This window comes from Cheilinus undulatus, linkage group 24, assembly GCF_018320785.1.
Source record: "Cheilinus undulatus linkage group 24, ASM1832078v1, whole genome shotgun sequence".
Taxonomy (NCBI): domain Eukaryota; kingdom Metazoa; phylum Chordata; class Actinopteri; order Labriformes; family Labridae; genus Cheilinus; species Cheilinus undulatus.
The window spans coordinates 14,276,224-14,301,457 of NC_054888.1; the positions used below are offsets into that span (position 1 = coordinate 14,276,224).

A 25,234-nucleotide genomic window follows, 5' to 3' on the forward strand; every position below is an offset into this window, starting at 1 on the left:
TGCCACTTTACACCTTTTTTCCCCTTTCAGAATTATCTTGTTATAGTTCCCTTAAGGTTATTTCCATTCCTTTTACTTTATTTCCTGGTATCCTGCTTGTTCAGTCACATCAGGGCTCAGCTATGACATCTGACATTACTTCCCAAATGTGTGTCAACCCACATAGTTAACATTACCAATAAAAAGGTAATTCTGAAAACTTTACAATGGACCATGATTTTGCTGACCTCCATTGGCCCCCCATTTGGCACAGCCCCAGAAAGCTGTCCCATTTATGGGCGGCCTTGCTCTGCTGTAAAAGCAATCATCTCTAACACTAGAAAGGAAACCTGATTGGCTGCTGGAGCATGCAACCTGAATTAGCAGTTTTCCCTAATGAAAGTGCACAAACTACAGTAATATTCAGCCTGTAAGTGCTCCCCAAGTGTGTGTGAAGCAGGCCATCTGTGCCCAGGTTGCTTTAATGATACTGTTTGCACACATTAGAGGGGTTTTGATGGAGAAGGGGGCGTTCATAATGACCTGGGGTAAACAGAAAGTAGATAGCGCGAGAGTGGCTCCGGTTAATTTTCACTGGAGGCCTTTTTGCATCAGCGGTCAACAGAGCGATCCATTGCAAACAGCACTGTGGCAGACTGGCCCTTGAGATAATGGACACACATAGAAGCAGTCATTATGTTTGTAGAAGCTACTACTTAATTTCTGGGAGATAAAACCCTGGGAAAATAGAGATTAAAAAGGTGGAATCCTGTGTTGCAGCAGATAAGACTGATAGGATTAGAACAAATCAGTTACTTTCTCATGAATTTGATCTAATTTTCTGCTTTAAATCTGCAGAAAATGCTGATGGTTTTAGGATAAGATGCATTATTTTGGCTATTAGGCAAGCAAAAAACAATATAAAGTTTAACTTGGTTTGAAAAGTGGTCTTGCCAAACATTCGTCATGTCCCCTTCTCCACATGAGATGCAAGAACCCAAGTTTAGGAACTGTTCAGGTGTAAAATCCCCCAGCACGGGTCACCGAACATGACTCATACCTATTCAACCTTGAAACAACATCCTGCATCAAAGCTTGAAATTTCCTTTTCTTTTAATAAAAGTGAAAGAAACAAACTTTCAGCAGCCTTGGTGTACAATGGTAAGGAAATATTTTATTGAGAAGGACATATACATCAAGATATTCTTAATTTATCCATGCTTTATGTGTTTTTTTTTTCTTCGAGCCTGGCTAAAACTTCAGACAAATATGTAACATGGCAGTAAATAACGATGAAAAACTGACTGCTCCCTCCGATTGTTGACTCAGTAGTATGTCTCCTGCTCCACCCAACCTAGAAACCAAAGGAGACACAATTAGGGACACGTTTTAGGGGTCTAAATTCTCCTTTTTTGTGTTCGTGCTACAGGGTGATATCACAAGACTTGACAAGCGAGCGTGAGTAAGACACGCTCTCAATTTAGAGCCAAATGCCGCTGATGTCTCCTGCAGCAACGTGGACGTTGTGTCATGAGATGATCTCATCCTTGAGGCCTTACTTATGACTGCAAGGATGCACATAAAACTACATAGGAAGTTTGTGATTTGCATGCTTGAGTTATGCGATTTAGCATCTTTTAGCTAAGCTCCACTGAGCCTAGAGCCATTTTTATTTTTTTAGGCTTCAAACGTGAGTAATTGTCTTTTAAAGAAGGCTAAAAAAACAGCTCAAGTGGTCTGATTTTGGGGTTAATAGTGAAGTTTCTTGAGGCCTGTTAGCTCAGCAAGTCAATCTTCCACTTTAATCCGTTCCAGTTTGTTAAAAATGTCGCTTTAACTTGCTTTTTCTGTCTGTTGGTGACAAATTATTCAACATGGATGGGCAATGGGATGCTCACTGATCTGTGCGCTGGGGCTCAGATGTAGCAGACCCTCGCTCACATACACACAACAACAAACACAGCTGCACCAAAGCCAGCCCTGCATACAGGTTGCGTTCAGCTCCGTGGGTGGAACGAGGCTTTAACTAACAATGGCGGGGTTGAGGGTTGAAATCCCACTGGGCTCTGCCATCTGCCACAGTTCACTGGTCTGTGTGGGGGGCGCAGTTGTGGCACACACACATAGAAAGTCACGAGGTACACATACGCGGCCCATGAAACCACACATCCGTGTTGTTCCTAAAGCTTGTACCATCGTTGACAAAGACATGACTGTGTTTGCTCTCTGTGTCACAGCTGTAAACTAGTCAATAAGCAAGTCATGAGGAGGTCTAATCTCATTTAATTGATTTAACTTATTAAAGTTTAATTGCATTTCTTTTACTTTTCATATTTTATTTTGCTGATTGTGTGGAGTCTTTCAAGAATCTTTATGTCATAAATCTTCTGCTTTCACTCAAAAAATTCTGAATTTTGCGCAAAAATCCTCTTACCTTGAGCTTTCAATGCCACTTTTCCCCCCTGAGCCTTAACTTAATCATTCGGTTTATCTCAAACAAACTTAAAGCTCCAGTGAACTTTTAGTTGGGGTTGATTTGGCGCCCCCCTGTGGACAATTCAATTTTCTTGTCCAAAAGGCGAAAAAGAGTCTGTTAAAAAACTGTAAAACTTTTTTTGTTGCATGATAGTGTTAAAATTGATGCATTCGTAGTCAATAGTGTTGGTGATGGTTTTTGCTTGATTGCATGAGTAATAAGGAAGCATTGCTATCAATTTCAGTCTGTTTTATGGCCAGCTAAAAGAGTTTCAACATTATATCCTGCTGTTTAAGGCAGCAAATGTCATAATTTTGCCGATCAGATACAGAGAGCAGAACCAGACATGTACCACACAAATGTTTTCCAAACAAACAAGCCTGAGTGAGTGTCTTACCGCCTGGGTTGCGTCTGAGGATATATCTTCTGGCTTCATCGTACAGGAAGATGAGGAGGGAGTATGGGAAGGCACAGAACCACCAACATGGCCTGAGGAGGGAGAGACAGATGGACAGAGGTTGAGTTACAGCTGGAATGTGACAAAGAGTCGAGTGCTCTCCACGGGCTGTTAAAGTGTTAGAGGGTGTTACATCTGCAGAGGGTTTTATGGCTCTATGGTTGGTTGGAGCTTCTCTAAGAGCACACGAAGAGCTTTAGGGGAGAACATTAGACTGTTGAGACTCAATTATTAGGATTAACTCTGAGGCTGTGGAGACGTCGGTGCTGACAGCAATGAAACCCCATGATGCATTACTCCAAACGCTTGCATATGGAGATTTTAAATGATGCTTATTAGGTTCTTTAACCTGTGGGCTGCTTTAGCTGAGTAATTTGCTGGGGCTTGATCTTCTTTTTAAGGACAATTTCAGGCTGTTTTTACATAAGGGCATGCTTGTTTTGCCCTCTACTCTGCTGGTCTGGGTTCACACTAGCTTGAATATGCACACAAGAAGAAAACATTGCATCCACATTTGTTTGTGTAGATAATGGAGTCCATCCTTTCACTATGAAGGTTTTAATTATTTATAAGACACCAGTGATGACCTTCCTTCTACTTCCCCATCTACCACGCAGCTCAAATATGCTTTCTGAAGACACAAGTGACATTTAAGAATTGCCTTTACAACTCTATCTGCTGCACTCAAGCACAGTTGCACTTACATCTCCTGTGAACTGCGCTCTAGTGTAGTACTAACATCAGGAGCCACAGTCATATCCTTAAAGGCAATTCATGACCCAAATGTTGTACCTTTTTCAATCATAACCAAATATATTTAATGAAAAATGGTGCCATTTGGACTTGAGATTGAACAAAAGATCTAACAGGATAAACATAAGGGATATTTCCTTCAGAATAAAAGCACATCATAGACTTTGAAAATGACTTTGCCATCTACTTTTAGGTTAGGGTGAAGGCTCTAGTACACTGTTACTCATCCTTGTTGGTGGCAGAATTGGTATAATATGGCAAAAACTGGGTGAAAAATAGCAAAAAGGGGGAGAAAGTGGCAAAAATGGTAAAAAAATAGTCACAACGTGGCAAAAACTGTCAAAAACATGGGGGAAAAATGGGTGAAAGAAGATTAATATGGGCAAAAGTGGCAGAAATAGTCAAAACGGGTCAATATTTGACAAAAGACATGGTAAAAAATGGGTGAAAAGGGACGTTCATGGGCAAAAGTGGCAAAAATGGTCACAAAACATTCAAAAAGTAGCAAAAATGGTCAAAAAACGTTCAAAAAGTAGCAAAAATGGTCAAAAAAACATCTGTGATAATGGACTGACATGGCCAAAAGTGGCAAAAATGGTCAATAAACGGTCAAAATGTGGCAATAATTGTCAAAGATCATGGCATAAAATGGGTGAAATAGAATTAAATGGGCAAAAGTGGCAATAGTCATCAAAACCTGGCAATATTTGTCAATAAAAGTGGCAAAAAATTGGTGTTTATGGTCTGAAAAGGGCAAAGGTAGCAAAAATGGTCAAAAAACTGTAAAAACGTTGCAATAATTGTAAAAAAAAAAAATGTGGCAAAAAATAAGTGAACATAGACTAAATTGGCAAAAGTGGCAAAAATTGTCAAAACATGGCAATACATGTCAATAAATGTGGTAAGAAATGAGTGAATGGTCTACAAAAGGTCGAAACGTGGCAATAATTGTCAAAAACGTGGTAAAAAATGGGTGAAGAGTGAGCACACCAAGTCCAGGTCCCTAATGTGAACCACCCTAAATGACCAGTTAGACTTCAGACTTTTATAGCATTAAGTATAGCTTCATTTCACATTAGGAGTTAACATTTGGTGAGAAAACCTGCAGAAAAGGCAAACATGACAGCAAAAGTTGAAATCCGACGAGCCAAGGTTATCTAAAAAACACCCAAAGATGGAGGTGAGTGGGTGGGTGAGACAATAACAAAGAGAAAAAGACAAGGAGGCTTCTTCACTGTGTGAAACTTCAGCACTAATGAGCTTAAGGTGATCTTCCTACTCTCATTTGCCCCTGATGGTTAAAAAAATCTCATTAGTACAGCAGCACCATGGCTCCAATCTGCTTCTGAAGTGGAAATTAATTGTAAAACTAGATAATGTCCAAGTTTTTAACTTTAAATGTTTAAAAAATAAAAAGCTCATTTATTAAATTTAGAGAGAACTAAGCACTTGCTGCATTGATCGACAAGAGGCCTTTGTAAAGTCTCTTGAATGTCAGCAAATTCCCAGAAAAAAGGATTTCGCGGATGACCACTTTAATATGGATAATGCATATTGCGCTCATCAAATCCCCGGCATACATGAAAATTAATATTCTGAGCACACATAGAAAATGAGACCATGCAAACATAAATAACCACAACAGCTTATCAAAGACATTAGATAGTGTGGAATATTTTTAGCATGCTGTTTAAGTAGGGGTTAATTCCTGAATGAAATAAACATAGTTTGAGTGTGAGAGTGTCTCTTTACTCACTTGAGAGGGTACATTCTTAGGGCGACGTCCATACCCGGGCAGTATGAAAGGAAGGCAGCCAGAGCTGTTTCCTCAAACAGACCAAAGATGAGGATGCGATTCCTAAGGAACAAGCAAGAGCGCGAGTTTAGAGCAATTTAATCTGATTTTCATTAACATAACATTGTCCTTACAACAACTTTTAAACCAACAAATGCAACTACAATAAGTGACTCTTGTTTTTGTATTTGTTTGAATTTGATTCAGCGGTGTTGACAAAGAAATGAAGCTCAGCGTCAACCTTCAGATCATTACATATCCTGAAATATATGACATTATTTATAAAGCTATGAAAGGACACAGGTTGACCTTATTCTATGACATAAACTTCTGAACCAACACGAAATTGTTCGACACTTTTTATGATGTTTGAACTGCTGTGTACGTACTTCATTCCTTGCTGCAGGATGGAGTTCCTCCTGGTCTTACAGATGATCAGATCGGCCCACTGCACGATCACGATACTGACGAAGAAAGCTGTGTGGCAGGTGAACTCTACGATCTTTCTGCGCTCGTATGTCTGGAAAAAAGAGCATTTAGAAAATTAAAACAACTTACAGAACTGTTTTATCTTCTCCTTAAGCATGACATGAAGAGTCCCTAAGCCCCTGGTCCACTATAATCAGCTAAAAACCTAAGCATATGGTTATTAAGTAGAGTTGCTGTGCTGATGTTGGTGGTTTGGAGTTTACAGTAGACAAATGTGGTTCCAGCTTTGGTCACCAAATCCTCAGACCACATCCCCTGACTTGACAAACTTCAAGTAGTTAAGTGGACTGAATCCAATCCTCAGAGGGCATTATTGACCATTAAGAGACGGCCAGCTGGGGAACAATTAAAAACCGCAGGACAACAGACTAATATTCACTTAAATTGATGATATTTGGACGAGACAGAGTTCCACACTGTACCTAAAGATAAACATGATGCCAACGCTGTCAGTATGACAAAGCAAAATCCTAATATGCACAGCAGATGTGACCTGGGCAGGACTGATATTTACCACATGAAATCTAAAAGAGATTGGCGATTCTTTTCAAAGGTATTACCAGCTTCTTACAGTAGGTGGCACTACAGCAAAACCATCAAAATTAACCACTTAATGTGTGGAGGGGCAAGCCTTGACCATACATGTGAAATATGAATGAAATTAGATGTGTCATATGAGAGTTATGCCAACTTCCTGTCAAATTGGCGAGATGCCAAAATGCTTGCCATTGCCAGTGAAGAGTCCATTATTGTTACATGTCAGGGTTGTGTACAGTTGTTGAGGACTTCAGTTCTAAATCTGAGCCAGATGGGTTAAGCAAAGTGAGAAGAATTCAAAATGATACAACTGTGTCACTTCCTGTTGGCCATATAAGGTTCTATGATGAGATGTTTGCATGTGATACTATCGTCGATATAAAAGATCACGGATTTGGCACCATGAAAAATGTCTTATTTTGAAATGGAGGTGAAGCTGTTGGACTTCCTGTTGGCATTTTGTATGGTCCAAGAGGCTTTCTTGCAGGTCTGATGATGATGATGCAGATAAAAATATCAGCCTAGGTTAATTTTTAAAAAAGCCAAAATGTGAACTTTGCCCTTTATAATCTCACTTCCTGTAGTTTTATATAAAACACATTAAAATCATTTTTGTTCATCTGGACACGATACATGTGTGAACCAAATTTCATGCATCTAGCAAAAAAAATTAGGAAATTTTTTGCCCCTGTGGGGACTGATATGTCTATAAATTTAGTGGCTTTTGGGGCATGTTAAGGTCCCCAAATTACCATTTTATTTATTTTAAAACCCTAAATTTTCAATAGGGTCTACTCTAAGGTCAAAGAAAGGTCAAAGAAAAAAACCCCACAAGGATAAATGTTGATAATAAAACAGACAAGTTAAGTAGGAAATAACATAAGTGCTACTAACCCACTCCTGTCCGTAGCTGTCTTCCAGGTCATTGATGTATTTGTTGTCCCAGAACACTCTAATCCCAATCAGGTCCATGGGGAGGAACCCATTTTCAGCCAGGATCACAAAATATGTGAAGAACCCAGCTGTGGCCTGCATCATGCCTAAAAAAGAAGAAGAAGGGTTGTTTTACATCAAGAGTCTTCAGTAGATTTACTGATGGGGTAAAATGAAGGTGTAAGCAATTACCAATTTGTCCGTAGGCTATGCTAATAAGCCTCTCATTCACCAGTTTATCTGTTTTGGGGTTTCTGGGCTGTCTCTTCATGATGTCGCTCTCAGCTGCTTCATAAGCCAGGGAGATGGCAGGGACCTGGAAGACACACAGTTAGGAATTTACTCCATATTTGCATCTCTTTGTGGCACAGATTTGATCTTTTATAGGCTTTTCTTGCATCTCAGAGTATGAACTCACCATGTCAGTTCCCAGATCGATACAGAGGATGGTGACGGTTCCCAGGGGCAGCGGGATGTTGGCGATGATGAAGAGGAGGAAGGGTGAGATCTCAGGGATGTTACTGGTCAGAGTGTAGGCGATGGACTTCTTCAAGTTGTCAAAGATCAGACGGCCTAGAAAAGGGAATTACCCAGTTACAACAAAGCCTTTTGTGGGTTTTGGTTCCACAGTCCTGCAGGTGTATTTCTTACCTTCTTCCACTCCGGTAACGATGGAGGCAAAGTTGTCATCCAGCAGGATCATGTCAGCAGCTTGTTTGGAAACATCAGATCCAGCGATACCCATGGCAACACCAATGTCGGCTTTCTTTAGAGCGGGAGAGTCGTTCACACCATCACCTGTCACGGCTACAATGGCTCCCTAAAGAGAGAGAGAACAGAATGCTTAAGTATCAACACGAATAGACAATAACTGAAATACTTATAGGTGTATTTGTGACACCGACCTGCCTCTGGCAACCTTCCACAATGATCAGTTTCTGCTGAGGGGAGGTTCTGGCAAAGACGATTTCAGTGTGGTGTTTCAGGATATCATCAAGGTGCTCTGAGGTCATGTCTTTCAGCTCTCCACCGTGGACAACGCAGGCTTTAGCATCCCTGGAGGAGAAATCAAAATGTCAACAAACCTGAACATGGCCAAGAGGTTTAATTGAGGCAAGAATGGGAAAACAGTAAACAAACACTGAAAAATAAACACCAGTGTCGTCGGCATAAAGCTTGATTCAGATACAACTACTCTACATTGCTCAAACACGCGACCCTTTTTTTGCTTTAATTGTTTGCTAACCCACCAATCAGGGAGCCCCTTCTCAAAGCAACTAATGCTGGCTACTTCCAGTGAAACAAACGGCAACTTTTTTTTCAGTATGTCTCAGTAAATTGTGAGCGTGGTTAAAAGTGTTTGGGGTTGAGATTTCCACATCGTAATCAGGCATCCATTCTCCCAAACTGGAGGTTGATTATGAAAAATGGCATCTTTGGATATGACTGGATGACCACATTGCCAATTCAACTCACCACCAATCAGAAAGACTGCTTACATAAACTTGAAGATAGGAGAAAACCTTTTTTATATCAACAGGTGTTAAGTAACTAAAATGTTAATAGCAACCTCCTATGTTGTACTGTTAGCAGCGTTAGCATAATGCCGCAGTGACATTGCTAATTTGTTACATTGGCGAATACCCTCTCAATATATTTTAAGACCCAATAGCGTCTTTAATTTCTAACCACTTAGACTGGTGACAATCATGTGCATGTTTTGTTCAGATTGTAAGATGAAAATGTGACCACATAGTCAAGTAAATGCAGATAGTATTTGTTATTGTAATATGCAGATAAAGCTTTCTTTTGAGATGCTAGCAGTGCTAACTCTGTGCTGGTACTACACTAGACAAAAGCTGGATTTTACTTGCAAAAGAACAGCAGAAAACTAGCCTACAACCTATTTTGGCTGATATAAATATTAAACAACATATTTAGGACTTCATTGTCTTGCATTTAAGACTTTTTAATACTTTCTAAAAGCCTTAGTTTTTGCTGAATTGATTCATCAACTTTTAATATTTTAAAAACCCTGTAGACACCCTGTAATATCAACTCACAACTTGATGTTAATCTAGTCTTGTATTGCTGATCTAATTGTTTAAAATTTCTCATTTGGGCACCGGTTTAGCTTAGCGGATAGATTCCCAGCCTCGGGATATTCCTTGCCTCTCTCTATCAAATAGAGGTAAAAAGCCTAATACATAATCTTTACTTCTATCTAGTCAATCTCTTTTTTGCGAAACAAACAATTTGTTGGATGTGCTACAGGAGAACCGTTAACATTAGCCGACAATGCTGATCCTTTTGATATTGTGGAGGGTGAATCGGCATGACAAGAATTACCGTGAGAGTATTCTGCCAAGGATTCAATTTTTCATTTCTCTATTTGGCCACAGTATGTTTTTAACTGACTGCAAATTCTGATTAGGGAAATACTGAAGCCATCAGCTCTGAGACACCCCAAGATTTATTTGTCTGCAGTGAATTAATGGAAAAAGCCTTTTTGGCAAAGTAGGAAGCAGGGCCTTGTTAGCCAACACTGATTGAATTCATCTCAAGTACTGCGACAAAAAAGTTTTAAAAAGAAGGAAATGACAGCCTAAGCTTTCCAAGGGATTAATTTTTTCAGCCAGAAAACCCAAATTTACTATGACTAGTGTAAAAACGCATGCAGAGCACTGAGATCTAAGCTTCAGTGAGTGTACAAACCTGGGGTTAACTTCTGAAACTGGCACATTGAGGCGGGCAGCAATGTCTTCAACTGTCTCGTTGCCTTCAGAAATGATACCCACACCCTTAGCAATAGCCTTGGCTGTGATGGGGTGGTCACCTGTGACCATGATAACCTGAGGGGAAACAGGATGTTAATGAAACAGTCTAATAACGGAAAAATCTATGTAAAATGTGTGAAAAAAGACATGGACTGTCACACTAATGAGATAAATCAACCTTATCTTTAATTTGTGATTGCATTGCTCCTTTTATTTCATGCACTGGCTATCAAGAAAGGGATGAATTCTCTACCTTGATTCCAGCGCTCCTGCATTTGCCGACAGCATCGGGCACAGCAGCACGAGGAGGGTCAATCATGGACATGAGGCCGACAAAGCACAGATTCTCAGTGGGGAAGTTCACCTCATCAGTGTCAAAAGCAAAGCCATCAGGGAACTGGTCATCAGGCAGGCTGAAATGGCAGAAACCTGCAGGAAAGAAATGCTCGTCAGGGGCTGAAATGTTAATTTTACCAGCCTTGTAATCCCAGCATAATGATGGAGCTATATAATACCAAGCACTCTCTCTCCAAGTCCTCCCAGCTCGACGTAGGCATTCTGGAAAGCATCTTTCATCTCGTCGTCCAGGGGCTGCTCTTTGCCCTGGATCATGATGGTGGAGCAGCGATCCAGAATCCTCTCAGGGGCTCCTTTCATGACCAGCAGGTGCTTGGTTTCTCCAGGAGTTGCATTCTTGTGGATGGAAAGCTGTGGGAAAGGGGATTGTTAATTCTTAATACTTGTTTTGTAATCATTTTCATTCACTGCAACTATGAATAACCCCCACCACAAGAGGGCGCAAATCACCATTTCCCCAGAAAACATGCTGAACAAATTTATAAGCTGTAAGATCATATGAAACTTGGAGGAGGTGTACCTGGTATTTGTTGGTGGAGTTGAAGGGAATCTCAGCAACCTTGGGGTATTTCTCTCTCATGCCGCCGACGGATCCGCAGCACAGTTCGATACACTTCAGCAAGGCGGCCTCTGAGGCGTCTCCAGCTACATCTCTCTGCAGGTTCAGGACAACAAGATGTATCAGTGGATTTCAAGCTACTGTGAATCAAATACCTTTCTTTTTGGTATTTATTTTGCACAAATTCTACTTTAAAACAGATTTAGAGAGTTCAGTAAGGATAGATTTATGTCAAACTATAATCTCTGCAACCTGAAACAAAGTTATGAGATCTTCCTTATAGTTTTTAGTGGTTAAATAATTAAGTAAAATAACTAGAAGGTTAGAAGGTAAGAAAGCTAACTAGTGACGAATGTCATATCCACTGAAATGCAAATTTAGTTGAATAAACTTTTGAGCACTACTTATTTGGCATGGGATCACAGCCCCTTTAAACAAACATCATTATTATATGTGAGAACAACCCGACACAGCCACAACATACCACGTAACCTTCATTTTCCAGGTCAGAACCTGAACAGAATCTTACAACTTTTTAACGGTGTTATCAATACTATCTGTTCACTCTGCTTGTTTACATTTGAGCAGTAGCGCATTATGGCAGTAGCCATGCACGTGAGCTACGTTGGCTACCTGTGGCAGACAGCTTCATTACAGTTTTTACAAACGACGAGGACAGTGGGCCTGAATGTGGAAAAAATGTCCAGAACTAGTAAAACTTTTTGAGGGGTGTCTCGGCTATTTTGGTGATTTTTATTTCTTTTTGATGAGTTTGACTTTGTGAATGCTAACAACAATAAACCCTTGCATTTTATGATATCAGGCGGTCCTTCTGGAGCTACTTCTTCAAATTTGAAATTTTACCTGTTCGTCACCAAATAAATAAGTTACTTACAAATACATTTTCCCATATTTGACATGAGAGCAGTTTGTATGCCTATTTCCTGGTTTCCTGTACGAGAACTATGGTAACAATGCATTAAAATCTTGAATTTCAAAAAATGCATAAAAAACAAAATTACTGCTCATTTCTAACATTATTTTCAAGGAAATCAAATTTGCATCTTTTATAAGCAAAATATTTCTAGTTTTTTAAATTAAAAAATGTTTCCGTTTAGTCCTAAATTTGCATTGAAAGCTTCCATTTCAATTAAAAAAAGACTAGAGAATCATTTTCCTGTCAGATCTTGATTTAAAAATAAATGCAACAAAGTGGATTTTTTTAAAGTTTAAGTATAGTAATTTTATTGCTATTTATTTATGCCAATTTTTGGTCTTGAACATCCTGAGTATAACAATTTATTAAAATCCTAAAATAACAAAATAATAAAGCATATATACTAAAGTTGTAGCTCAGTAATAAAAAATTAAAGACTGTGATAATCCCCTTCAAAGAAAAGAATCATTTCTGTGGGATTGTAATAAAGAAATCAATTGTTTTTTGCACTAACCTGGCACAGAAAGGCATTACATTTCTTAAAACAAAAAAAACAAACAATATTTGTTATTTTTTGATCCTGACTGATATTGATTTGAAATTGAATGCAAAACAAGTAGATTTTTTTCACTGTATAGTATTTTTATTGCTATTTATGTATGGTGTCCATTTTTGGTTACAAACACAACAAGTGTAATACTTTTAATTAATACTACTTACTACTACTATCTTTAAATTAATACTACTTAATTATCCCCTTCAAGGAAAACCAATTTGCATGTAGTATAAGAAAAATCTTCTTTTCTTTTTTCTACATTATAAAAATCTGATTTTTGCACTAAATTGGCATTAAAGTGCTTTAATCTCTACAAATCAATAGTTGATATTTGTCATCCTGTCTGATCTTGGTTTAAAAACTTTTTTATGTGTATTATTTTTAATTTCTACTTATGTATATATGACCATTTTGGTCACAAACACCCTGAGATTAACAATTTATGTGCCCTTTACAGTTGTTGGCTGAGTTTTAAGAGCAGAAATCTAAGTGCAAGCCACGACAGATGGATCACACCAAGTGAAACATGTCTACTTCCATGAAAAAATCCAAATTTGAACTTGCAAATTGCAATGAATATTTGGTAGAAACCCAGCTCTAATAAGTCTGCTCTGCTTAATTCTTTCAGCCTCAGTGAGCATTTGGAAGGAAAGTAAACTAGCCAGTCTTCATTCAGGAATAAAACACTCGGTCTGCCTGGCTACATCTTGCTACAGCAGCTATAAATTTGTGGAAAAGGCTTTAATTATGTTGAGTGCTTTTTATAAAGATTTGTACTGCAGTCTGTCTGCTTTTGTATTTTTCTGCATCCAAAAAGTTCATACTGCCAAGTCACCTCCCACGCTGCATCTCAGATTCATCTGTGTGTAGTATCAAATTAAACAAAATGTTTCCAGGCAGAAAAATATTCCATTAGCTTTCTGCTTGGACTCAGAGATGGTGTTACACCAAAAGCCAATGCTATTGATATCCTACTCCATTGGTGAATTATTTAGAGCCTTTTGTGATGATCAGAATGGGGGAAGTGGAGCAAAACATTCAGCAATTACAAAAAGAAGCATGTTGTTACCTTCAGGATGGGAACGTTTCCTTGTTCAGCCAGGAACACGGCACGGTTGCAGAGTCCAGCGATTCTGGCGAGGGAAGCCCAGGAGGCAGAGCTTCTGTCGAAAGAGGTGCCACTCTGGTTCTCTGTGGTGTCAGCCTCGTGGATCTGGTTGTCAAACCACATGTGGGCTACGGTCATCCTGTTCTGGGTTAGGGTGCCGGTCTTGTCGGAGCAGATGGTGGAGGTGGAACCCAAGGTCTCCACGGCTTCCAAGTTCTTCACCAGGCAGTTCTTCTTGGCCATACGCTTGGCGGTCAGAGTCAGACACACCTAGAGGCAAACATCAGTCATATATGTAAAGAGGTAAAAGCAAAAGAACGGGGAAATTTGGCTCTAAATGCAAAATAAACACCAGGACTCACAGTGACAGTAGCGAGGAGACCTTCTGGCACGTTAGCGACGATGATACCGATAAGGAAGATGACCGCTTCCAGCCAGCCGTACCCGAGGATGAGTGAGAGGATGAAGAAGGACACACCAAGGAAAACAGCCACGCCAGTGATGATGTGAATGAAATGTTCAATCTCTTTTGCGATGGGTGTTTTGCCGCCCTCGAGACTGGAAGCCAAAGTGGCGATACGACCCATGACGGTGCGATCTCCAGTGTTGATGACGATTCCTCTGGCAGTACCTGGAATAATCAAGAGCATTAATCCCATTGATCTGGCTTTTATGAAACTTTGTTGAAATAGTATTTGTGACATCTCTACCTTCGACACAGTTGGTAGAGAAGAAAGCGATGTTCCTGGTTTCCAGAGGGTTGTCGTTGGAGAAGTCTGGAGTACGAGTCTGGGGCTCAGATTCACCAGTCAGAGAGGAGTTGTCCACCTGGAGAGAGTAAAGTAAAACTAGAATTAAATACTATAGATATCCTAAACAGTCTAAGTGAGCTGATGTTTAGAGGGCATTAGTAACCGAGCTCGACAGTAACGGCCTACAATCCAAATGGCTCTGGCTCCAGAAGTAAAATTTCTTCAATGAAACTCACCCGTGACATCAGAAAATCCTTAAATGAATCTGTTTAATCTCAGGAATTGGATCTGATGTTTAGAGGGCATTAGTAACCGAGCTTGACAGCAACGGCCTACTATCCAAATGGCTCTGGTTCCAGAAGTAAATTTCTCCAATGAAACTCACCCGTGATATCAGAAAATCCTTAAATGAATCTGTCTAATTTCAGGAAGCACGCCAATTATCTAACAAAGACTGGGGCTGTAAAATATTTCACTCGGCATAAAAAACAGGATTAGAAAACAGAAATAAGCGGAAAGGCCGCAAGCCGTATTAATTAAATAATAATAACAACCCTAAAAGCTTTTCATGGTGTGAAAGATGTTTCCGTTCTTCTGCTGACCTGTTTCAGCATGGATTTCTGAAAGTTACGAGGTAAAGGGTTAGTTGTTGTGTGACTGGTTGTGCACAATGGCTGCTGATTAGCTCAGATGTAACCACAGCGCCAATTTTAGCAGAATTGGACAACATGTTTTTATCAAAGCAAGGGCAGAGAGCAACACTGAAAGCTTTTAATGACAGAAAAGATGTCTTCGCTCTTCTCCCGTCTGTTTTAGCATGGGTTTGTGATTTACAGGTTACGGGTGGGGTTTGCTGGTGTATGTAATGGCTGCTGCCATGCTAGCTACTAGCTCGGATGTAACTGTAGGAAAGCAGCAGTTTAATTGTAGGGACAACATTTCTTTTTTAAAACAAGAGCAAGAAGCCAAACAGAAAGCTTGTCTTGGCACAGAAGATGTTTGAATGGCTTTAGCATTAATGCTATTCACAGAGAAGCTCCGCTATTAATAATCTATGGCAGTGGTAGCCTGTCAGGCTCATGATTGGTCCGTGATGAATGTTACAACCAGAACGTTCCTCCAATCACCTTTTGGGAATTTTATGAAAATCCCAAATGCTGTCTATAGAAGCTTTCCCAGATGCCTGTGAAATATATCCATGCAAAAGTTTGTTTCCTGACGACAGGGCTTTATGTTTTAAACTTATGGGATCCTTCAGTTCTCAACCCACTGAAATAAGGGACAGCACAATTACACACACATAAAAACTAATCACTGCCACACAATTCAGTAAGGCATTTCAGCTGGCATCCCAGATAGTCGCGGTCAGCCAAATACTAGGTTTTCACCTAGTCTTGCTATGGTCTTAAATTTAGCCGGTTTTAGTCCACAGTCCCTTGTTAAATGTTTGTAATGTGAGTTTAACTACGTCTCAGACCTTGCAGCCGTGAGCAGAGATGACTCTCAGATCAGCAGGGATCCTGTCTCCACCCTTCACCTCCACCAGATCTCCCACCACCACTTCTTCAGCGTTGATACTCTTCTTCTCACCGTCACGGACAACCAGGGCTTGCTGTTCAACAAAAGTTTAAAAAGCAAACATTTACGAGCAAATTCTGAACAAAACTGTATACCTAAGATGGATTTTGCTTCGTACTATAACCACAAAAGACAAAAAGAGTAATGGAAAAAGGATACTCACCTGTGGGACCAGGTTCTTGAAAGACTCCATGATCTTGGAGCTCTTGGCCTCTTGGTAGTAGGAGAAGCAACCAGTGATGATGACGACAGCAGACAGCACAACACCGAGGTACAACTACAGCCAAAAAGAACAGATGTTTAGTCATTCCAGTCATGGTGGTACCGCCTCTTTAAGGAAAAGATACAGTCTTTCTTACGTTATCATTGGCGGGTTCATCTTCTGAGGCAGCCTGGATACCGTAAGCGAGGAAGCAGAGGATGGCACCGATCCACAGCAGCATGGAGAAACCACCAAACAGCTACAAACAAGAAACAACAGTCATGACTCTTCTGGTTTTTCAGGCCACAGTAAGAAAATTTAAATCTTTTAATCATTTGAATATGCAAAGCAGGCTTGAGTTTTGCATGGATATTGTCGTGGGAATCTCCACACTGGAGTCACTTTACCTGTCTGCAGAACTTGACCCATTCAGGTGTCGTGGGAGGAGGCGTCAGGGCGTTCGGGCCGTCTCGGGCGAGGATCTCTTTTGCTCTAGAGTTGGAAAGACCCTGAATAGAGACACAAAGAAGTGTAAGGTTGATCACAAACAGCCCATTGTTATCTTGCATGATACCTGTTTGTGGTAAGGTGTGTGTAAACAAAGAGAACCCTCAATAGAAAACCTGTGATACCAGTTTTTATGCCCTGCTACTCTATAGCTTCAACTTTGTCCTCCTGAAGAGGAGGAAGACGCTATGAAGGACAAGTCAGGGCAACATTTTTACTTATTTAGTAAACAGCTAGACTGCTATTAGCTGAAGAGGAGGAGGATTAAAGTTTGGCTGGAACAAAAACAAAAGAAACCACAATGCACATGAGCAAAGGTCTCAGTAATCTTATAATATCTGTTTGCTCTTTTCACTGCATTTCTATGTATTTAATGGAACTTTTAGCCTGTGGTACGAGTCAGGATGGGCCAGAATATTGAGTTTATATCAGTGTTCGTATTATTAGTAAAAACTAAATGATAATCATACCTGGTAAAGACCATGCAACAAGATTAGAAGTCTTGAACACTCATTACTGCACATTTTTTCTGATCATAATCAAAAATTGATAATGCACTCAGTCTAAATTGCACAAATATGTTGGCAACATGTGGAAAATAGGCCTAACTGGTGTGGAGCAAGAGTTCAACTTGGTTCCTGCCACTTCTAGCCCCCTTTCTTGAACGTTGCCAACAAATACTCAATACTGGACCTTTTTTTGTGTCACAAATTGCAGGCAACCTCCTCCAGACTGTCCAAATTGCATAAAAAGGCAGAGATAAGTTGGCAACATGTAGAAAAGTAGGCATATCTGGTAGGGAGCAAGGATTGAACTTAATTCTTTGCCAGTTCAAGACCCGTTATTTAGATTTACCGAAAAGAAGAATATTAGGCAATTTTTTGTTCATTAAAAATTCCTGCAAACTATCTAAATGGCACAAATATGTTGGCAACATTGGGATAAATGATTGGAACTGGTGAGGAGCAAAGGTTTCCCTTGGCCCTTGCCTGTTCCTTTTACAAATGCCAACAAAACACAGATTTTAGGCAGGTTTTTTTCTTTTTCTTTTTTTTTTAATGATCAAAACTGCAATCCATCTCCTGCACTAAGTCTACGTTGCACAAAAATGCACAAATAAGTTGCCAATATGTGAAAAAGTAGACAGAACTGGCATGAAGCAAGGGTTCCAGTTCCAGCCCTTTTTTCAAATTTTAACCAACATAAAAATAAGTTTTTTTTTTGTTTTTTTTTTTGATGATTAAAAATTGCAAACCAACTCCTGAACTCTATTAAAATTGCACAAATAAGTAGACAATTTCAGATAATTGTGTGTAAGTAGTGAGAAGCAAGGGTTACCTCACTCTGTACTTGTTCTATCCCCCTTTCAAATAGTGCCAACAAATATCTAATATTGGGCAATTTCTTTTAGTTTTAAATTTTTCAAATTTGCAGGCAAACTCCCTTTTGTCTAATTTGCACAAAAATTGCACAAATAAGTTGTCAACATGTAGAAAATAACTGGTAGGGAGAGGTTTGCCAGTACCAAACCACTTTTCAAATGTTGCAGACAAAAAGCCGATAATGTGCATGTTTTGTTTTAAATTATAATTTGCAAATAAGTTGACAACACGTGGAAAAAGTAGGCTTAACTGGCATGGAGCAAGGGTTTCCCTAGCCTCTTGCCAGTTTCAGCCCCTTTTTCAAATTTCACCAATGAAAAATATTAGGCTTTTTTTTTTTGTTTTTAATCATCAGAAATTGCAGACAAGCTCCTGCACTCTAAGTTGCACAAATATTGCACAAATAAGTCAACAATTTCAGATAAGTGGGGGTAACGGTTCCCTCACTCTGTACTGGCTCCAGACTCTTTTTCAAATATATAAAAAAATCAGCTTTTTTAAAATTAAATAAATTCTGGCAACCTCCTGCACACTGTGTAAACTGCACAAATGTTGCACAATATGTTGGGAATGTTGAGATTGGTGGGTGCAACTGCTAAGGAGCAAGGGTTTCCATTACTTCTTGACAGTTCCAGTCCCGTCTTTTAATGTTGCTAATAAAAAAAAATCAATGGGGAGTTTTTTCTTAAATGGTTAGAAACTGCAACCCAACTCCTGCACCATGCCAAAATTGCACAATTTTCATTGGCAATATTTAGTTAAATGGGTGGATCTGGCTGGAAAGAAGGCTTCCATCACTTCTTACCAGGTTCACCCACTTTTCCAAATGTTGCCAAATGTTGCCAATGAAATTTGCGCAGTTTAGACAGCCCTAACTCTAACCTTCGCTCTCTCTCTTTTGGATAAAAATGTAATTAAGGTTCATTCAGTTTCTGCACTTTTTCATACCAGAGCTTGATAAAATAATATATATTTAATAATTTTTAAACACATCAATTTTAAGAGTGTAGAAAATCTTGACAACTGAACTTTATGGAAAAGATTCCAATGTTTTTGTACAACTTTGAGTGTATAGAAGTTTGTTTGCAGCTTTTCATCATTAAAATGTAAGTCTGTTATATGGCTTGAGTTTTACTAGAATCATATCAAAGTTTGTAATTCTGGCATTTTCTATTTCTGTGGGTCTGTATCAAGTTAAAAACTTTTGAAATCTGGTTTATGGTCCATATCACCCAGCCCTACTTGTGATATGAGTGCAAAAGAACAAGACAGGATAATCAGATGGTTTCAGTGTTATCAATAACCAATGCGTGCTTCTACACGGCCAAGGTCACACTTTCCTCCAGTTCATAAAAATGGAGCAGCATTAAGGGTAAAGCGTGACTGAAGGTCTCTTTGGAAGGGTACCAGGAGTTTTTTCTTGATGTTGGTAGGGTCAATAAGACCGGTGTTCCTGCCTGAATGAAGTCTTTGTTTTGGGCCAAATGCAGACAGATCAGATTTCAGCAGATAATCAGCATCAGTGAAGCATTTAGCCGGTGTATGGTTGTGTAATGGGATTCAGTGTGTGTTTGTGTCCTCAGCTTAATGAAGAACACGGTCTACACGTGGAAAGAACATTTTGTAACAGCTGGGTTTCCCCTTTTTTTCATAATGCTACATTTAGAGACACTTTAAAGGGTCAGTTCACCAAAATAACAAGTTTCTGAGTAGTCTGACTGTAATGTCTGCCTGTGTAGGTACCTGTTGCTTAAGCCTCAGGCTTTTAGGTATGTCATGCCATGGTTTTGCTACTCCAGGTTACCCTTGGTAACTTCCCTTATGAGAATTTTTTTGATGAAAGGAATGCTGACAGTGTGTACGGTGGATTATGGAAAGTTTCCAGGAGCACTACATGGGGTCTTTGGCAACAGCTGACAAGGTTTTAAGGATGATAGAAGTAAAGACTGGGTTTCTGCGAAAGAAAATAATGTTTTGTTCTTCACATTTTGTCACAAATAGGACAGTGGCTAGAGTTGGAAAGTGGCAAATGAGGTGCAAAAGGAGCCACAAGACTGTAGCCACTTGAGGAAATCCTGTTGTTGATAAAGCTTTGGTGTCATAATCAGGTAACTGCCTTAATTTCTGTGAAACTGAGTCAGACTGATGCTTGTGTTTTTCACAATTCACCTCATTTTAAGGTTTTAGCCGTACCTTTTAATGATTTATGTGACATTTTTGCATTGTTGTGGAGGCAGAGGATGTGGTTGAAGTTTAAGGATGTATGAGCTGCAAAATTAAACCACATTGTCATGCCAAAGTAGTGGATAAGTTGTGTTTTTGCCTGGATTTACACTGGGATATCTTCCTCTGTTTCTTGGCCGAGTTTCCTCACAGAGCCTTACAATCACTCTCTCTGGCTTACCCGGGTCAGGTCGGTTCCATACTTTCTGTGGAGTTCATCCAAGGTCAACTTGTGATCATCCTATGGAGCGAGAGGGAAACAAAGAGAGATTGAGAGATGTAACATGGAAAAAAAACCACAATCCCTGCAGATATTATCTCCTTTAAATATTAAAAACATCATGTCCTTAACATAAAGATGACAAAGAATCAGTTGAGGATTATAAATGCTTGCAACTCTGCAGAGCTTGAGTAAAAATCGAGTCCGTAGATGATTAAAAAAGCCGAACACAAGGTCTGAGCTTGCTGTAAGCTAACAGTCCATCCAGCCTGATCAGTGTCACCCGACTGATGTTACTCATGATCTTGACATTTCAGAGGATTCTGCCCAGAAGTGGCACACACACTCGTGCATTCATAGCTGAACTCACGTCACCATCAAAGTCAATTTGGCGCATGATCTGATCATCTAAAAACTGGCTTTGAGGAGACTTTTGATCAAAGCGTGTTTGTAACACTAAAAGAAGGTTTCAGCTGTGTTATTTAGGAAAGTGTGTTTAAAACAAGAGGAGCTGGCACATTCGCGCGCCTACTCTGTTGTTTGAATAACGCCTACAGCCAGTGAATGAATAGAGATTGTAATTTGGATGATCTGCAGCAATATCTGACTCCCACCTCTTATTTTTTAACAGCTAACGTGTTTGAGAACGCAGCAGAGCGGCGACATGGAGGAGCCAACAGAGGTTTCTGTGTTGGTTTTCCAGGCCTCACATATGTGAGAAATTCTTGTTGTGATTGAAACGGTGATGAATTTTCCAGTTTGGAGTACTTTTTTCTCAGTGATTAAACCTGAATGGCATACGCCTTCACAAATGCAGCGAGTCAGTCACCATTAATGTGGAAAGTACATTGACTTTAATTCATTACTGCTACACAGAGTGCTACTTTTTTCTGGTCAGATATCTAGGTCCTTCTTACCTTAACAATCTTTGAGAAAAGGTTACAGTGGATTCACTGTCTGCCCAGCCTCTCCATGCTAAATGAACCGTGGATAATGCTAAATCACATGGTGTGAACAACTGTTGCTTTTTTAAGATCTTTGTGGTCCTTTCAAAGGGAAAAATCACTTAACCCCACTCTTTTGGATGATATCTTCACATCAAAACTCCTGCTTCTTCACTGGTGTATAAAATTGATCCAACCTGATTCTGTTTGTTGCCTTCTCTGTTGGACTTTGTCACATTTTATGCTTTATGTCTCCATGGGAACACTCTCCATTGTCTTCAGCTGGACTTTGATGCCTCGGTTAATAATGATGGTGCAAGTATGATGGTGCAATAATCATTAACGTGTCAGAGACTCCCTGACTCTTTTACTACTACGCCACAATGTGCTTTTATTCTTTAACCAGTCTAAACCAGAGCGTCATCAACGCACACCAGTAAATTTAAAAATCAAAGCCTTTCTAAAGACACTTAAAAGCGATAGCCTGCTGTTAATTGCGGTAAATGATATGCTAAGCCGAGGAGGTTATGGCACTCTGGTGATACGGTTGCTATGGCATTGAGATGTCCTTCAGCTGCGGCAGGACTTTGAGATCTAGTCAAAGAGGACAATAATCATTAATATGTCACCTAGATGGGGATTTTATTACCTAATAACCCGCAGTACTCTCTGACCTGCGTTATAACATTGGGCAGCAACTGTTGCTAGGTTGTAGCAATCAAAGACTTGATTAAAACTATCAGCGTTTTATATAACTTAGTCGAGAAACAGATGTGAAGCAGCAAGCTGAGAGATCTCATCTCGACCTTTTTTTAGGTGACCTTGTCAAAGTCAAACACCTGTTCAAGGATAAAACCATCAATCACAAAACAACTGAAATTAACCCACTATGACTGTATTATCTTATCATTAGCGGCCCGTTTGAGCATGCCGTGTTAGCTCCTATCTTCTCAGAGATTTGAGAAGAACATGAGACCTGCATGACCTTGTGAAGGGCATTATGAAAGGAAGTTAAAGGGCTCTTTGTCCTGAAAGGAGACATTTAAAAAGTGCATGGATCAGCTGTATTCAAAGTTTAAGAAGTTAAAAGGTTGTTTGTCCTTACAGAAAACAAGATAGAAATAGGAATATCATCACCTTGGTTACATTTTTAAGCAGAGCAAGGCTGTTTGTACTTCAACAAGGCATCCTGAATGTCAAAATAGCTTTAACATCACCTTAACTGAATGCTTTTAGAAGTTTGAAGGCTGATTTTGATGGTAGATCATGATAGCAAAAGATAAAAGATGACCTTACTTAACAGATTAAAGAAGTTTAACGTTAGTTTCTGGACAAAAAATGCAGACGAGACTACTTAATTTTTGAACTTGAAAAAGCTAAAAGTCTTTGAACAGAAATTCAGGAGATCCTAAAACACGATGTTTTAAAGGTGGTCTACAAACAAAATAGAGCTAAGTGGAAACTTTAAAGAAGTTTAAAGCCACTTTTTCTTACACAAGGCCTTTAAGGGGAAGTTAACAGATAAAAATAGGCATAACATTACTAGGTAAAAGTTTCAGTAGTCTGAAGGCTTTAGCATTTCAGAGGTAGGTTGTAGACCAAAACAGGCAAAAGACCACATTAATAAGAAGTTTAAAGACTCTTTGACTTTAAACAGGGCATTTACAGATAAAAATAGGTGTAGCATTACTTAAAGTAAAAGTTTAAGGAAGTCTGAAGATGTTCTGTCCTTAAACATGGCATTTAAGAGGTAGTTTACGAAACAAAAAAGGCATAAAGTCAGTGTAATTAAAAGTTTAAATACTCCTTGTCCTTAAACGGGGCATTTTAAAGGGCATTTACAGATAGAAATGGGTGTAGTACTACTTGAAGTTCATTCTTAAGGAAGTTTAAAGGCTTTCTGCCCCTAAACAAGGCATTTACAAGGACGTTTATGAACCAAAAAAGGCAAAAGGTCACCGTTATTAAAAGTTTAAGGACTCTTTGTCCTTAAATGCGACATTTCAAAGGATGTTTTTGGATAGAAATCGGCATAGCATTACTTAAAGTAAAAGTTTAAGGAAGTCTGAAGACCTTCTGTCCTCAAGGCATTTTTAAAGTGTCTGAGAAACTAAAACAGGTCTAAGATCACTTTAATCAAAAGACTTTATTCAACTTGTAACCCTTAATAACTGAACAAGAAAGTTTTTTGCTTATACTGCCACTGTTGTGCATCTAAACCTTTAATCAGTGGTGTGAAATCATTCCTCTTTTTGTTACTTGGGGAGAACCTAATGCATGAGTACCTCCCTGACCTTGGGATATGCCCTGAGCCAGCTACAGAGGCAGAAAAAGCTGACACCAGTGGAAATCAGGGCGACTGTTCAACACAGGAAATTTGAAAACCACATAACCCTCCATGTAGGCAACCCTCCGCATATTTACATGCCTTATGAATAGCTGGCTGCAGTGGTGAAAGTTTCGTAGCAGCTGATAGAACTATTTACTGATCTAACTGAGTTTTGAAAGGGCTAGTTTGTATCTTTAAAACAATAATGACTACAGAGCCTCTAACCCCGCACTAGACTCTACATAAACATGAATTAGAAGTTAAGTATGGCTCTTGACTCCTTAATAACATGTGACAGTAGGTAGCAATCTCTATGCAATGTGAGGTAGACGGCTCCATCTCATGTGACCGACTGTGAGGTCAAAGCTGTGACTGTGTCATTGCTGTGACCAATAGCAGGGACTTGCAGTGACCAGGAGTGTTAACACGGCCTGGATAAGGCTGTCTTTAAGTGTGAGTCAGCAGTGTGTATTGGAAGAAAGGGTTGTAAAGTTCAAGAAGGTCAGTCTGTTTCAGTCTGAATCAAGGGGATTTTGCAGAACTGTACATGCAATGCTGCATTTCCCCTAAGGAAAGACAGGTTTTTCATTCTTTGTGTACTCACCAGGTCAACTTCTTTCTTCAGATCGTCCATATCCTTTTCCCCTTTGCCTTTCTTGCCTTTCTTGTCCCCGCCATCCGACGTTGCCGCCAGTTTGTACTCATCTTTCCCTCTCTGTGCAGAAGAAAGTGAGACAAAAATGAGCAACCGCGTAAGAGCGAGCACATGTGAGAAGTCAGCGTCTGAGCTTCCTCTTTCGTTGCGCGGCAAGAAGTGTCAACGTTGCTGTTTAAACACGCTGAGAAACTGCTGTTAATCATTGTTGGAGGGAATGTGAATAACTCATAAAAATTCTCTTATGTGGAAAGTTTGAAGAGGTCTAAAAACTTCCACAGCTGTACGCTCGCACATGAGGTTTTCAAAAGTTAGGTTCAAAGTACTTCAGGCGATCCACAACTGTCAAGCTTAACCAATAACTTGTGACAGAAACTTGGTCTGAGCTCAAAAACTTAAAAACATAACTGGTCTAATCCCAACCTAAATCTAAAGACTCTTAGAAAGTAGGCCAAAGCATGTGACAAAGTTCCAATACTTACTCCCAGCCCCATGGTTGCAGTGCAAGTCTGAGAACACTCAATCCAATTGTCTTTTTAAATTGCTGCTTTCCTACTCCGCCTCTCTCTCTCTCTCTCTCTCACTCTCACTCTCTCTCTCTCTCTCTCTCTCTCAGCCCTGTTGCGTCCGTCCTGTGTCTTCCACACTCCCCAGAGCAGAGAAGATAGGTTTCCTCACATTAGCATACCTTTATACCCTTCTCAGGCTCACCTGCCCAGAGAGGAGGAG

The 25,234-nt window shown here is 39.6% G+C and overlaps 1 protein-coding gene across 1 annotated transcript; it reads right to left on the minus strand.

The window, feature by feature from the left end:
• Positions 1-1,133: 1,133 nt before the first annotated feature.
• On the minus strand, positions 1,134-25,165 carry LOC121506161 (sodium/potassium-transporting ATPase subunit alpha-1). The gene is made up of 23 exons (XM_041781788.1): positions 24,988-25,165; positions 24,455-24,565; positions 20,539-20,598; positions 16,653-16,754; positions 16,403-16,504; positions 16,207-16,320; positions 15,943-16,077; positions 14,424-14,541; positions 14,076-14,344; positions 13,675-13,983; positions 11,074-11,208; positions 10,712-10,904; positions 10,450-10,625; positions 10,135-10,271; positions 8,325-8,475; positions 8,071-8,239; positions 7,838-7,992; positions 7,612-7,735; positions 7,381-7,526; positions 5,850-5,980; positions 5,422-5,523; positions 2,853-2,944; positions 1,134-1,333 (listed from the first exon to the last, which is right to left on the minus strand). Exons 1-23 carry the CDS (start codon positions 24,997-24,999, stop codon positions 1,305-1,307), a joined length of 3,072 nt encoding a protein of 1,023 aa, XP_041637722.1. The 5' UTR covers positions 25,000-25,165; the 3' UTR covers positions 1,134-1,304.
• Between the last annotated feature and the right edge of the window lie 69 nt (positions 25,166-25,234).